This window comes from Carassius auratus, chromosome 17 (assembly GCF_003368295.1).
Source record: "Carassius auratus strain Wakin chromosome 17, ASM336829v1, whole genome shotgun sequence".
In the NCBI taxonomy this organism is placed as follows: Eukaryota; Metazoa; Chordata; class Actinopteri; order Cypriniformes; family Cyprinidae; genus Carassius; species Carassius auratus.
In genome coordinates, this window is record NC_039259.1 from 6743585 (window position 1) to 6759989 (window position 16405).

The window sequence follows — 16405 nt, forward strand, 5'->3', positions numbered from 1 at the left end:
TGAAAGTAATAGCCTATTTATGCTCGCTTATATTTGTACACCATGAATTGTTATATGAGTTTTTGGTTAGTTTTTTTTTTTTTATTATTACAACAAAAATGAAGAGTGTGTGATACTTTTTTGTGCAATCATTTTAAAGAGGTTATGGATCCCTGATAAATAAATAAACACCAAAAAGTAAGGAAACTATTAGACTACTAGAATCAGAGCTCATGGGACAAAAGCAAATGTTTCTTTGTCAATGGAAGATTTCTGTTTTAAAACAGAGAGAGGGAGAGAGAGAGATTTGGGGAGAGATAATGGTTAATCTGTGTTCTAACCCTAAATGTGTACTAATTATGATTATGAGCCTGGACTTCACTGCCGTGACTCACTAATAGCATTCACATCCGTCCATCACAGTTTAATATGCGTATAGGCCTATATGCTAACATAGCCAATTCTGTAAAGACAATGCTAGGAAAGCCCACAATTCCCAGTGACTAAGAAAAATAAGCCGATTCTTTCACGTTGACATTGGGTCTAAAGTGCCCACCGGACGGGTGTCTTAGGTCATTTCCTGCCATTCAAACACAGGCGTTGTCCTGCTCAACACAAATACAGGATGTGATAGTTAGCGAGATTTATCAGCAACGGGCAAGCAACAGACATGACATGTTGCATGTTTGTTCCCGTGTGAAATACAGGGAAAAGAAAACATAACTAACTTTTGTGCCATGTAGTCCGTCTTCAATCTCAGTTTGGGGCTACTTGTCACTAGGGCTGTAAATACTAACAATGTTTTTTTATGTTGGTTTCAAACATTTAGTTCATATTTTTGTATGTTATCCTTTTAAATGTCTTTGGTATTTCACAAGTAATTTTGTTTCATATTAGTTTAATTTCTAGAGGTTTCTTTGATGTCTTTGGTATACATATTGTTATATGAGATCAGTAAAATAATTCATCAAGAAATATGTGCAATATAAATACACTGACAATATCATCTTTACAACAGCAATTGTTCCCACTATGTCATAACTTTAATTTGTGAATCATAATCCATGAAAATACATGCTTTTCTACATGTTTCATGCTTCTCTCTTGGTCTTGTCAGGTTCCAAATGATCCTTGTTATTGTTTAATCTTTATTTAGAATGCTATTAACAGAAGAACATCAATATTTCTTTGTTAAAGACTCATACTTGCCAGCTTTTTAATAGGTTAGACCGGGCACTTACAGTAGGCTATATGACTTTTAATAATGTTTCTGTAGTCTCTATTATATAGTAGGTCATCTCTCATGGTTAATATAATGTGAATATGATTCTTCATGATAAACTTTAGCATTGTGAAACTTGAGTATCGTAAGATGAGCTACTAAAAGTATCTGTCTGCTCTATAAAATACGCTTATCGTAAATCAGATTATCAGTGTGCATCTAAAACTGTACTGGTGTGTGTGTGTCACTTCTGAAACATCTGGGGAAGTACTGAAAACAATAAGCAGCTTGGACAGTTGTTTTTTGGTTAGAACTCCTCTGAGAAGAGACAAATGAAGCCTGCTGCTTAAAATTGATTTCCTCTGGAGGTTATCCACTAAACAGGATGCATCAGTTCGAGTCCTGTTCTGACACGAAGAATTTCTTCTCCATTCTCTGAGATGAACTGAATATTTTCTCCTCAAAGCGAGTAGTTTTGACATGAATGATACTGACGGGATGATGCGCCTACTGTTGGTGATGTTGTCCTGTTATGTCGCTGGCGGGACCGATCGAGTGAGCACAACGTGCACCGAAGAGGCTTGCCTTACGCTGCATTTGGAGGAGAGACGTTTTGATAATGCTTCAGAAGACTGCATCAAAAATGGCGGCAAATTGGTTACTATGAGAAACGAAAATGAACTTCAGAGCATCAAATCGGCTCTTTTAGCAGCAGAGGAATTCAGTATCCTCAGCTCGAAACTTTGGATCGGACTTTCGTTGCAGAGAGGACACTGCACTGGTTCCTCTGAGTTACACGGCTTCAGATGGACAACAGAGCCGGCAGATTCCAGATATTCCAACTGGAAAAGGAAACCTTTTAGCACGTGCACAGAAAAAAGATGTGTGTCGATTTCACTGGAAGATGATCTCAAGTGGTCAGATGGCTCCTGTAGAGACAGCTCGTTTTATATGTGTAAATTTCTCTTTAAAGGCATGTGCAAACCGGTAGTGCTGGAGAACCCAAGAGATGTCAAATACAGAGTTCCCTTCTTATCTAAACCGCTCGATCCTAATGAAAGGTTAGCGATGTTACCACAAGGCACAGTGGCTGAAATACAGTGCGGCGGGTCGGAAGATGCAGAAAATGTTTTATCAGTTTGTGACAACAAAAACGGTCTTTTCGGCTGGACAAATTCAGAGAGTTTTTGCGCACGAAATAAAACCTGCAATAACGGAGGCTGTGAACACGTATGTTTTGAGACTGCAGAAGGAGGTGTTCGTTGTGACTGTCATGAAGGTTATTACCTGATGGATGATAAAGTGAGTTGTGCGCTCAGAAATAACTGCGAAAATTCACCTTGCGAATCAAAGTGTGTACCGACTGCCACTGGCTTTTTATGCGCATGCGCGGAGGGATTTTATTTGGCTGAAGACGGCGTCAGTTGCGTTGATATCAATGAATGTCAGCAACTTAAACCTATCTGCGGTGAAAACAGGTGTCACAATACGCCAGGAAGCTATTTTTGTGAGTGTAATCCCGGCTTCAGGTTTGTCGCTGGCAAATGTGAAGACGTGGACGAATGCACTGAACTCAGATGTCAACAGGGCTGTCTCAATTCACAGGGTTCTTTCTACTGTTACTGCCACGCAGGTTACAGCCCAGCATTAAACGATACCGATATATGTGTAGATATCGATGAATGTATCAGCAGACCGTGTGAAGACATCTGCGTTAATACCTTGGGTAGTTTTAAATGTTCCTGTAGGGAAAACCTCATTTTGGCTAAAAATGGCATCAGCTGCGTCCCGGATCCCGCTGAGAAACCACAAAACTCTCCATCTTCAGATCACGGAGAAGCGTTCATCACTAAACTGAATCAGTTTCCGGTCACTTTTGGACCGACAACAGTCTACCCCACTCCAGTTGCAAAAACGGACTTTAGTAAACGCAAAGAAAGTTTTCTCGGAAGTCCTTGGATTTTGCTGTGCGTCTTGGGTTCGGTTATCCCGTTGACTGTGGTCATTGTGGTAATGTCAGTCTTTGTCGTCTACCGATGGAAACGGTCAAGACAAGCCGCTTTAAAAAAATCCACTGCTGACAACTACTGCTGGGTTTCATCTGGATTGGACAAAGAGCAGAAAAAAAATGCAACATTCAACTGAATGATTAAATTAAGCCCAAATATCAATGTTCATTTTCTGTCAGCATCCAATTAAAATGTTATTTTATCCTACTCGAATGCTGTGTTTTCCCGTTGACTTCTAATGTTGGACAGATTAGTGAAAACAATAAAACCACACTTGGATACTAAGTTGTAGACTATTTGTGTTTATGTAGTCGTTTTTTACCACCATTTCTGTTTTATAGCCTTTTGTTTGCTGTTAAACCAATTGGTTTGTTTCATAATTATTTAGCTGATAATGTCAAGATGGGCCCATGTCACATATTATCAGAAAAGGGCAACGTTTGTATAGTAAACATTGTAGCTTATTTCTTTCTGGTAATGGAATAATGGTGGAATGTTACAGAATGTAGGGGAGTGGGGTAAGATGAGCCCACCCCCTGTATGTTGCCAACACTTCACTTTTATTGTCATGTGACCATATATTTTGAAACCACCCATAATTTCTGCCAGACTATGAAAAAAAGAAACACACAGGAGGCACCCAGTTACTTTAAAACAGTTTTTGGCTTGTCGAAGTAAAATTTTAGTATAATGGCTGTTACATGGGATGCCTAAAAAATACCGTAATATAACGGCACATTAAATAACAGTAATTTTCTGTAATTCAAAAATAAAATTTTTACTGAGATTTTCTGTATTTTCTTCCATTTTTAATGTTCAATAGGATTTTTTAACTAAATATCGTGGAAAATTAAGTAAAAACCATTTAATTAACATCAAGTTTGAAAGGTACTTTAATTCAAATAATCAGCCGTTAGTGAAATATCTGCAAGAATAAACCATCTTGACTGCAAAAATATACCAATACAGTTTGTTCAGGACTGTAATTTACTAATATTCTTTGTTCAGAACTTCAACGATATTCCAGTAAATAGATTATAGCACAACTGCAACAATATTCCAATAATTTGTCCATAACTGCAATAGTATAAAAAATATTTTCTACAAACGATCGTGACTGCAACAATATACCATTTCAGTTTGTTCATAACTGCAACAGTATATATATATATATATATATATATATATATATATATATATATATATATATATATATATATATATATATATATATATATAGAAACATAACTGCAACAACACAAAATTAAAATGAACTGTTCAAAATTCTAACAATATAGAAGTTTGGTAAACAAATTACAAATAATAATTAAATTGTCCTTAAAACTGAACCACATGTGAACAGATTAATTCATCTTGACAGCAGATGAGGCATGACAAAAAAATTATTCAACCATGAGACCAAATAATCAGCAAGTATTTTAAGTCTTTGACACTGCCAAGAATTTCTGCTTGGCAATATAGGAAGATCTGACACTCTGACAACCTTTGGACTGACTGCCGATTTCTTTCTCAAAGTGGACTTCTCCACTTTCGATCCCTTCTCAGGGTTCATCTTAAATAGGCATCTGTTGAATGGAAAAAAATCCTTCATGGACTGTAACATATGCTGTGAATATATAAAAATATAAGCAGAACAATAAGAAATTGCAAAGGGCATGTTTGTGGTGGACGTTTGCTATAAAGGGAAGTCGTGGCTTAGTGGTCAGAGAGTTTGACTCCTAACCCATGTGGGTTCGAGTCTCGGCAATACCATGACTTAGGTGCCCTTGAGCAAGCCACCGAAACTCCCAACTGCTCCCCGGGCACCGCAGCATAAATGGCTGCCCACTGCTCTGTGTGTTTGTTCACTGCTGTGTGTGTGTTGCACTTAGGATGGGTTAAATGCAGAGCACGAAATCTGAGAATGGGTCGCCATACTTGGCTGTATGTCATGTCACTTTCACTCTGAAAACGGTTTGCAATGGGGTTTGAGAAGGGCAACATTTTCTCTTGTTCAGTGTGTGTGTGTCAAGCATGTCAGCCCAATCAGCAGCAACATGTTTATAAACCATGTGGTATTAAAGAGACAGCTTGCACAATGTAATTAACATCAAAACAAATTCACAAGAGCAAGTATATTGTTTGCACGTTTATTTACGTTAAAGGCAAAATTTAGAATAAATGCCAATTTAATTAATTTGTGCCAATCTAAATATTTGTTGCATTAACCCATCCAAGGTGTACACACACACACACACACACTTACACACACAACTGGAACAGTGGGGAGCCCATTTACAGTATTCTGTGGCACTCGGGGAGCAGTTGGGGGTTCAGTGGGTGGAGAGAGCGCTGTACACCCACTAAGACTAAAAATCACAACCAGGGGCGACGGACTGGGGGTAAAACCAGTACTGATTATCGGGGGGTGATAATTTGACAGTGAACGTTAAACTGTTGGGACCACAACCACTACTATTCACGCGTCCTTTTCGTCGAGATCATTGTGCGTTTCAGAGAACGCGCAGTGCGTGCATCATCAAACTGTCATCAAACTGTACGTGACCAGTCACTCGGGAGTAGTTCTTGGCTCCCTCGCGCGGAGATTCCTGTTTACCTTTATGTCCGGAATGGGGTTTCAAGCTGTAGAAATATTCGAAGCTTTCAACGCCATATCCTCATTCAGTTCAAGTTGATGTAGCTACCACTTAAAAACAAAATATTATGGATTTTCATAAACAAACGATTTTGTGCATCGTGATCATTTCGTCGTGCGTTGGAATGGTATATAGCTGTGCTTGTTCACGAGATCTAAAACACTGTGCAAAAATTTACCAAATGTCAGTGGACTTTCAAACGGCTCAGCAGAATTGCAGACAAGAGGGCGGTCAGTTATTTAAGCATATCCAGTCGAATGCATCAAATGAAGTTGTCAACTATCTCCTTAATAACCTGATCGGACACTTCTGGACCGGACTCCGTCTACCAAGCGACAAGTGTTTAAATAATACGAGCACATTACGCGAAGGCGAACAGATCACGGAATTCACCAACTTGGAGACCGAAGAAACATGGTGCGCCCCACTCTGCGTGTCTGTCTCCAGCGACGGAATGCGGACACCGAGACCATGCACGGACAAACTGGATGGGTTTTTGTGCGAGGACTCTCAAGGAGATCTTTGCGAAGGAAATGCGGTCGTTCTGGATAATGAGCAATGTATGCTTGGACCCTGTGAACATACATGTACTCCTCTAGAATCTGGATACAGGTGTTCGTGTATAGCAAGATTCCGTCCAAATGCACGAGATCCACGCCGCTGTGATTTCTATTGCTCCACGAGAGTTTGTGAAGCGATATGTTATGCTACGTTGATTGGAAACTCGTGTTGGTGCCCGGCTGGTTTCATTAGAAGCCAACAAAACTGCGAAGATATTGATGAATGTGAATCAAATCAAGGCTGCGCACAGATGTGCCTAAATACGATAGGAAGTTATAGCTGTGCTTGCTACGAGCCGTTCATCCTCGTTAATGGAACTGAATGCATTCTTGCTTCTAGTCGATATGATGGTGAAGTATTCAGAAAATCGTCACATAATTCTATAGCAAGTGGGACACTGTCGACCCCAGGTGCTGGGCTGATAATATTCATATTAGTGGCTGTTTTTGCTCTAGTAGTACTTGTGAATTATCTGCACAGTCGTAAAGCAACTGTACAGGAATGCAATCCACCAGATTATAAAGAGTTTCAAGAAAGTATACCTAAGGAAATAAAAACTGTTACATAAGTGTTTTCTTAAAATAGATAGCTGGTGGTAATGTCTCTGTGTATATATCAATATGTTTGTGACTGTATAGGCCTACATTCTGTGAATAATTACACTTGTTTTTTAGTATTTACTTGTTTGGTCCCACTTTATATTAGGTGGCCATAACTACTATGTACTTACATAAAAAATAAGTACAATGTACTTATTGTGTTCATATTGTATTGTAAAACACTTTTGCTGCTATTGAGGTGGGATAGGGGTAAGGTCAGGGAGAGGGTTGGAGGTATGGGTAAGTTTAATGGTGGGTTATGGTGTAAAGTGTAGGTCAACAGTGTAATTATAAATGTATTTACAGAAATTAAATACAGATGTAATTACATATCGTTTATATATATATATATATATATATATATATATATATATATATATATATATATAAGTACAATGTAAAAACATGTATGTACACAATAAGTACATTGTGCTAAATTATTAATTAAAATGTAAGTACATCTTAGTTAAGGCCACTTAATATAAAGTGGGTCCAATTGTTTATATATTTGTTTATATTTTTGTATTTTCTATGTGATGCCTTATGTTTGTATGGAGTTTGTTATATGATGCTACTACAATACTTTAATTGCCCCTTCTGGATTTTGTATATATAAACTGATCTGGCAGTATTGTGCTCATAATTTAAAATTAATGTATTAATTGATGTATCATTAATGTATTAATGAAAATAAATTATATGATGCTGCTCATTTAGGCCAAATATTTGTGTAGGATGTTGGGTGTTACTAAACACACACACACACATACACACACACACACACACATACACAAGCAAATCTTGTTTACATATGTAACCCTTGACTACAAAACCAGTCATAAGTGTAAATTTCTCGAAATTGAGATTTACAGATGATCTGAAAGCTGAATAAATATACTTCCGATGTATGGTTTGTTAGGGTAGGGCCATAGTTGGCTGAGATAAAATTATTTGAAAAAAAAAAAAAAACCTAGCTATTGAGAAAATCATATTTGAAGTTGTCCAGATGAAGTTCTTAGCAATGCATATTACTAATCAAAAATTAGGTTTTGATATATTTACGGTAGGAAATTTACTTAATATCTTTACTTGATATCCCGGTGATTTTGGGCATAATCCATATCTACAAGGTTGGTTTTTATTTTGTTGGTTTTTTTTGGGTGGGCTATTTCGAAAAATATACCCCGGTGACATAAGACTGATTTTTGATCTACAGGGTCACATATGTTCCCATATGTTATCCTACATATTTTTTCTTAAGTTTTTATTCCTTGATATCTGACAAGATTTTTCCAACTGAATAGCTGGTTTAGCTTTGTTTACCTAAATTGTTCTGGAGTACATTACCAAGTTATTGAATTTTAAAGACAATACATTTGAATGGATGAGATAAAAATATATATATATATATATATTTTGCATGGTAAACATCTTTACTAACAGCTGTTTTATATTTTTGTAGGATGCCCCCTAAATAAACGAGATGCATTTATTATGGGAAATTTTCTTTGCAAACCTTGAAGATTGATCTGCTGCAGAACAATTACGTGTGGTGCCATTAGTTATTTAACTGTCAACAACCTTAATGACGTTACAACTAAACACTGAATGCTTTTTAGTTGTGTGATATATATATAAAGTTCTCTAATAGCCTAAATAATCACAGTATTTATGTTTGCCAGTGATCCATTCTATTTCAGTGGCTAACTATCAGGTGATTTGTCTGTTAATGAAACTGCACCATAAAAGGAATAGGTCTGTATACTTGCGTAAAAAAAAAAAAAACCCCTGAAACTGTCCCTAAGACACTTAGGTGGCAATATAATAACTTAGAACATTAAAGAGACCTTTCTACTGCCTCTGAAAACACCAGAAGAGATGCCTATGGATTCTGATTACCTTCATGAACATGTCATATTACTGCTGCAGATGTGGCCAGAGCAACAAAACTGCAGTGTCTGTAATGTAAGAGGCCTCAGACAGTGCTACAGGGATTAGAATTAAACTCTGCAGGAAAGTGGATCTCGTGGTCCAGATTCAAGGATCCCTGTCTCACAGCAAGAAGCTGCAGATCTGTTTCAGTCCATGAGAATGAGATGCACTCTATATGCTACTGTAGCCTATTTTAAACACTGCAACTTTCAATGTGGACTGCTCCAATAGGGACAAAAAGTTCTCAATTGTTGTATATTTTCATACAAATATCTACCTTTTACTTTTTGTGTTGTTATGCTTGCTTTTGGCAGGTACTCCTCTGTCTAAAAACGTTGTTTCCCTGTTACTCATAATAGGCCTACTTCAGTACATTAGTACTTTGACCTGTATAATAATTCATCAACACATCACGAGATAGCCATGCAGCACCAAAGGCGGGATAATTTTGCTTTCAATACTTTCCAGTGAAGAACGGATCTACAACAGAAGTACGCTATTATTCCATTTATTATCAAGATCGGTTCGACTATCTTTTAAGGAAAAAAAGAGCGAGAGAGACGCCGGCAGAACTGATTTTTAATGCACAGCATCAGTGGGTATAGATTTAAGAAGAAATCATGTGTGTGTGTCTAGAAAACAGCGAGCACTATTTTTAAAACAGCAGCATAGTGTTAGTGGACCTTGGTTTTCAACGGGGAAAGGTAGACCAGTGACGCATATGACGCATTTGACATCATCATCTTGATCATCTTACATTTAGACAGCATCGTTATGTCGCGCGAGCCTTACTCTGATCTGGCTAAGACATTTGAATAATGCTTAATAATGCGTGCTGGATATGTGATACACGCGTTTCCGACAAGACTGTTTTGGTATTTAGGAACTGAAATGGGGATTTACTGCTCATCGTGTCCTGTGCGTCGGCGAGGAGATTCTGCAGGGCTGAAAATCCATGATGCAATCCTAACAGATTTCATATTTTCACGTTTTACATAGCTTTTTTGTCGTTGTCATCATCATTTCAGAGCATTGTGACCCGATGAATTTTATTCAGTGAAAGATGGTTCATCATGGTGATAAAGAAGGCAAGAATTCTGCGTTTGGACATCCTGTCTACATCCAGATTGTTCTCTCGATTATCCTCCTCCTCCTTCCTTTTCTGGTCACCGCCTTTCCTGTAAACACAGTAGGTAAGAGCATAAAAACTGCAATTATAGAATTGATACGAATATGCGGGGCTTAATTCCTTTGTGGTTACACGCTGAAATTGGCTGAAGAACCTGGCCCATCATCTTCATTAGAGGTTCTGTTCCATTATGCCACAACTGTTCCTCCATGACGATGCTGCTTTACAGTAGCTAGGCTATATAGAATAACCTTTGGTCATGACTAAGCAGGACATTTAAAACAAGCGAGAACAACACTCATAAAATTCCAGACATCATCTTTAGGGCACCTCCAGTCTATAATAACATTTTATAAAGGTGATATTTATGTAACACTGAGTAAAACTAACCTCTCAGCAGAAAAGTGTTTTGAGGTAGAATGCAAATGCCATATTGAGTGTGATGTTGGAGAGACTACAGTGACAGTTGTAACACTTTCACCCAACAGAAATGAGCTACGGGTGACATCACTATCATGCGCTCACCACCTCCTGAGGTGATAGTAGTTGCAAGACTGTATGTAAAAATAGAAAGAATAATAATAAAACAAGAAAGAACACATTTCCATATTCATTATGGATTTGATTATTATTTTGTGATCATAATGCATGTTAAGTTACTGAACTGGTAACTTATATGAATAAGCAGAATCGCCATGACTGACCAGACAGGGAGTGTTTTCATACCTTTAGAAGTTCATTAATAATAATAATAATTGACATTTATAATGTTTATTAATTGCTTAAAAATAAATTGAGGATGATGGGTGGCTAAACAATTATTGTGAACAAGTCTTTTTTTTTAAATTCTCCAGAAATATATATCAAATGTTATTTTATTATTAGTATTATTGTTTTTTTATTATTATTATTATTTTTTTTTTTTTTTTTTTGCCGTTTCATTTTTTGTTCTCAAAAATAAGGACTGTCAAACATAAAATAAATAAATAAATAAAAATTAAGACGTCAAGACGTTTTTAATCATTTTAATAAAAAATGACAGAAATGACATAAATTACATAAATATCTGTTATGCTGAATTACAGTGGACCATTATTTCACCATAACATTTTTTTTTTTTTTACAAACGTTAACATTTAAGTAGACATTTTGCTAGCATTTAATATACTGCCTATGTTTATAAAATCACTCAATTCTATTTAATGCAGTCACCAAAATGGGATGTCTTGTCAATTTAAAGTTTTGAGAGGCATGGACCAAAGACTATACCAAGATATTGACACAAGCTTTGCTTTAAATACATGATTTTGTTCTTCCCCGTGAACTTTTAGTGGAGCAGTTCTGCAAGGATCCCGGTGTTCCTGAGCATGGAACCAGAACTCCAAGCAGTGGTGTGTTCTTTGAAAACTCTGTGGCCAGGTTCTCTTGTGTGGATGGTTATACTTTAAAGGGGCCAGCCAAGATTATCTGCACGCGCTTCCATAACGGATCAGTAGGCTGGAAACCAAGCCTTAAACCAGTGTGCCTTTCAGAAGGTGAGGCTACCCCATCTTAACCTTTTAATTATCAGCGTCCTGATAGCGATAAATGGTTCTTTAAATCCTTTTAGCAGGCTCCTACCCCAGTAAATGGTGTCAAGTGTCACATTACCAAATTTGCTACAATATTTTATCATCAAAATATTTTCTAATCTTTTTCAAAACCAATATTGTTGAGTCTCAAGGTTTCATATTTTGGTGCTTAGATGTATGTATTTGTGACAGAAAAAAAAACTGCATCAAAAAATTTAATAAAAACTCTGTGTCTATTTTTGTTTTAATGCCTAAACAATATCAGTTTTTTTTTGTGATGTCAACTTCAAATTTGGAATATAACTTATTAAGACACATGGCTTTGATAGCAATTTTAGATTCCAAAATATTTGGCAAAATATTTATTTTAAATAAAAAAATAAAAAAAACATACCATATAGTACTTTTTTACAGTAAACTTAAACTTTTATAACTTTTTAAACGTAATTTTTTTAAATGTTTGTCTTCAGCAATAATCTGCTGATTGTCTTCTTTAAAAGGAGATTAAGCCTAGGTCTTCCAAAGCATTCACGAACCATAGCAATTTAAGTCTGGATGCATTTTCACGGTTAAGAGGTTATAAATGTTTAAATTCTTTAACTCTTTAATAATTGCTTAACTAATCGAATTACAGTGTCGCAGCATTTTTTATGTAGCTACTCTATCTTTCAAAGATTGTCTTCCTCCATTCATCGAGGATGCTGATGTCACAAATAAGATGTACAGGCCTGGTGACAGCCTCATTATTAGCTGTCATGAGGGATTTCAGATCCGATACCCTGACACAGAAACTATGGAATCAGTCTGCCAGGCAGATGGGACATGGGATAATCAGCCAACCTGTCAAGGTTTGATACAAGCCATTTTTTGCCAATTATGTACTGTGTAACTGACTGTAATTCAATAAACTCCACACTCTTGAGGATAGTTTACATCTGGAGAGGGTTTCATGCACTGTCCTCTGTCTCAGCAGGCTGCCTCCGGCCGCTGATACCTCCACACAGTTATATGAACATCTCGGAAACAGAGTTCTCTGTGCCTGTTGGGACTGTGGTCCACTACCAGTGTTTTCCTGGTTACAAGTTGGAGGGACCTGAACTTCTGGAATGCATGTATAACCTCATCTGGTCGAACACACCACCCCGGTGCCTTGATGTTGAGGGTGAATAGAAGTATCATTTAGCAGCTTTAAGTTAAAGAAGACATAATTTTGTAATTACAATATTTATTTATTTTGGTTTTTAATGTTGTCTATCTTTAATATTATCTTTTATAGATTCATTTTATAATTACAAATCTTTTTACAAATTTTTTATTATTGCACCCTGAAAACTACTTATGGGTAAAGTTTATATACTTTAGTTTTCTCTTAACGAAAGACACGTAAAAAAGCTACAATTTTGCGTAAACATTTGAAATCTACTTATAAAATCTGCAAAATGTAATGTAAAAAGAATATTACTTAATTATGTTATTTAGGAATGTGTAAACAAGTAAAGGGACGAATATTAAAATGTGGTCTGGGATTCAGGGAAAGGAAATCAATAATCAGATTTTTCTGTGTCTCTGGTGTTTTACAGCATGCTCTTTACCCCCGATGATAGAACATGGAGATTACATGTGCCACCCACAGCCATGTGACCGCTACATTCATGGGACGGTCGTAGAATATTACTGTTATCCTGGCTACTCTTTAGCGAATGACTACAAGTACATCACTTGCCAGTACGGACAATGGTTTCCACAGATGCAGTTATACTGCATCAAAGATGGTAAATTAGCCTGCATTCTTTTCAATAAAAAATTACAAACAATTTTATATCATAATCAGATGAACCTTGCACATTAGCGCAAAGACTGTGCAATGAGAAATAATAATCATTTATAATAATGTCGTTAGATTTGAAATTGATACCCCAGTTAAATATGCATAAACTATTTCATTTTATATATATATTAATATTATTTTCTAGTATCCCTTAATGAACCTATAAAAAGTGACCTATTTACTGACCTTATTTAGTTTTATGCACACTCATGGTCTCTCCCTCTCTCTCTCTCTCTCTCTCTCTCTCTCTCTCTCTCTCTCTCTCTCTCTCTCTCTACATATATATATATATATATATATATATACAGACACAATTAAATATATTTTTTACATTATTACAAAATGTTTATATTTCAAATACTAATTTCTATTCTCTTAAAATCCTGAAAACAATCACAAATACATTCAACTGTTTTTAGCATTGATAATAAGGTTTCCTGAGCACCAAATCATTATATTGAAATTATTCCTGGTGTAATGGCTGATGAAAATTCAGCTTTGCATCACATAAATATATTACATTATAACATATACTGCATATACAGTTTTTTTATATAATAATTCACAGTATAACTGTTTGTATTTTTTTATTAAATAAATGAAGCATGGTTGAGCATAAAAGACTTTCAAAAACTCTTTAAAATCTTCTATATACATTTTTTTTTTTTTTTTTTCAGAAAATGTGGGGGTCAGTAAGATAAATGTCTAAAATAATTTGATTCCTTCATATTAAAACGAATCGTATCTCCTATCCTAGACAGAATGTTAAACTTAGCTGTACGAGTTAACAAGCAGAGCTTTATTCCCACAGAGACAACCTGGCCTGGTTTTCAAGACTCTCTTCTAACCACATGGAAAGTAGTGGCTTGTACAGCCACTAGTGTGCTGCTAGCTCTGCTCTTAGTGATCACAGGCAAGGTGTTCCACTTCAAATGCAAATCCCAGCAAAGTCCAAGGTACGGCCAACATTAGAAGCATACACTTTAGATCTACTCTTAACTTAATCAGTAAAACAAATTTCTTGTTTTTTCAGTGAAGAGCAGGATGAAAGCCGTGATCCTAACATCTTGGTTGTAGATGGTGTTGCTGTGCCACTTCCCTCTTATGAAGAGGCTGTTAGTGGTACCTTCTGTCAGCCCCCAAACGATCTGTCCCCTGCTGGTATGGGGAGCTCACAGCATTCAGAAGAACAAAACCCACCTTCATATCCAGGGCATACAGGGAGTCAGAATAGTGTGCCACTGGACACTGGTGAGGCTGAGACCTGTGATAGCATCTCGGACACATCAGAATGTTTTCAAGGCATACAGCCATCTTCCTCCCATGCTGGTGGACTCAATAACATGTCTGAGAAAACCAATGCCATCACCTCTATGGAGGAGACCGCCTCCACAAGCCCCAGCATCGACATTGCCGATGGTAAGGCTGTAGGCTGCTGCCACCTAGTGGTAGAAACACACACTGATTTATCATATCATTTGTAGCATCTATAAATTCAGAGATCCTTACCAATTGTATTGCTTTGAATTTCCAGAAATTCCTCTCGTGGAGGATGGTGAAGCGGACTGCTGATTGTTACCTTTAACTGAAAATGGGACACTTGAGATTGTTTCACTCCACTGTTGGTTATTTCATTGTTCGTTTCTGATTTTGTTGAACAACAAAAAATTACTGCTCATAAGGAATTATTGCACATTTATATTTAATGAAGAGCACACCAGGGAAGGATAGGCAATAAAAAACATAATAATAATAATCAAAAACTAAATAAATCCCCATTTCCTGCTCATGAAAGAACTATGCATTAGACCATAGCATATTGTTGATTTAACTTTCCCACAATAATGGCATCTAAAGTATTATAAATTATTTTTCTTGTGACTTTCACTTGGCAATCGCGCTGCATTCTGGCCAGCTTTCAAATGGACTGTAACAATGATGACTATTTCTTAAATAAATAATATGTTAACTTTACATCTGGGTTTATTTTGATTTAAGTTCAGTGCATTCATCTAGGTGAACCTTGGATGAACCTAGGTACAAGCCAAAGGCAGGTGCACAGCATACATTACGACAAGCTGACAACATAGCCTGCAACGTTGGACTATATACCTTAATGACAAACATTTAAGCTTATTTACTTTTAACAGACCATAAATATAGCTCAAAGCACAGCCCTAACAAGATGACTTTTTAAAGTAATTTGGGAAAGGAAAAAAGCCCCACTGCTAACATGAGCAGATAAAAGTTACATTTACATTTGCATTTTTAGAGGCAGATGAAATACAGAAGTAGAAGTCTCTTTAGGCGCAGCAGCACATTAGACTCTTTCCAGTTCAAGTGGCTGGATTGCTGCATGGATGGATTATGAGGAATGTCATAAACTGAAACTATATCTTTTACTGTGCCTGTCATTGAAGAGCAGCAGATGGCTTATGCATCTGTGATACAGACTTTCTTCTAAAGACATTAGCCTACACAATAACATTGTGCAGCTTTGAAAGTTAGCCAATTAAGCAAGCAAGAATTTAGACAGCTATCAGTCAAAAAAACTAAACATTTTTTTTACTATGCTCCTTATTTTAAAGATCAAGATGGTGAAATAATGTTAAATAAATATTTGTTTAACGGCTGATATCTATAATAGTCTTTCATAGTTTTTGGCCATATATATATATTTTTTTTTTTTTTACATATTTTATTATACTTAAACTAGACACCTAAATAAATGGTGATTAATTTAATAGTTTTTACAATTATTTATTTATTTATTTATTTTGGACATTACTGCGCATAATTTTTTTGCCACTAGATGTCCCACATGAGTTTGTTTTCAGGGACATAAGCTTCAGTTATTGACATAATTAGTTCTCAACATAATTAGCTCTAAATTTTATATATTTATGTGTGAAAACGAA

General features: G+C 36.3%; 3 protein-coding genes across 6 annotated transcripts; all 3 read left to right on the top strand.

The window, feature by feature from the left end:
- The first annotated feature begins 1258 nt into the window (after positions 1–1258).
- Positions 1259–3495, top strand: cd93 (CD93 molecule). Its single transcript, XM_026285443.1, has one exon. It carries the CDS (start codon positions 1682–1684, stop codon positions 3344–3346), a length of 1665 nt encoding a protein of 554 aa, XP_026141228.1. The 5' UTR covers positions 1259–1681; the 3' UTR covers positions 3347–3495.
- A 2034-nt stretch (positions 3496–5529) lies between these two features.
- LOC113117057 (multiple epidermal growth factor-like domains protein 6) lies at positions 5530–7312 on the top strand. Its single transcript, XM_026285448.1, has one exon. It carries the CDS (start codon positions 5935–5937, stop codon positions 6994–6996), a length of 1062 nt encoding a protein of 353 aa, XP_026141233.1. The 5' UTR covers positions 5530–5934; the 3' UTR covers positions 6997–7312.
- A 2030-nt stretch (positions 7313–9342) lies between these two features.
- susd4 (sushi domain containing 4) lies at positions 9343–15460 on the top strand. Of its 4 annotated transcripts, none has more exons than XM_026285445.1 (9): positions 9343–9450; positions 9988–10152; positions 11420–11623; positions 12334–12507; positions 12630–12821; positions 13240–13431; positions 14299–14443; positions 14521–14906; positions 15022–15460. In XM_026285445.1, exons 2-9 carry the CDS (start codon positions 10023–10025, stop codon positions 15057–15059), a joined length of 1461 nt encoding a protein of 486 aa, XP_026141230.1. In that variant the 5' UTR covers positions 9343–9450; positions 9988–10022; the 3' UTR covers positions 15060–15460. The 4 variants fall into 4 exon arrangements, with proteins under 4 accessions (XP_026141230.1, XP_026141231.1, XP_026141229.1 ...); XM_026285446.1 differs by lacking the exon at positions 9343–9450 and adding an exon at positions 9472–9554; XM_026285444.1 differs by lacking the exon at positions 9343–9450 and having other exon boundaries at positions 9570–10152.
- Positions 15461–16405: the final 945 nt, after the last annotated feature.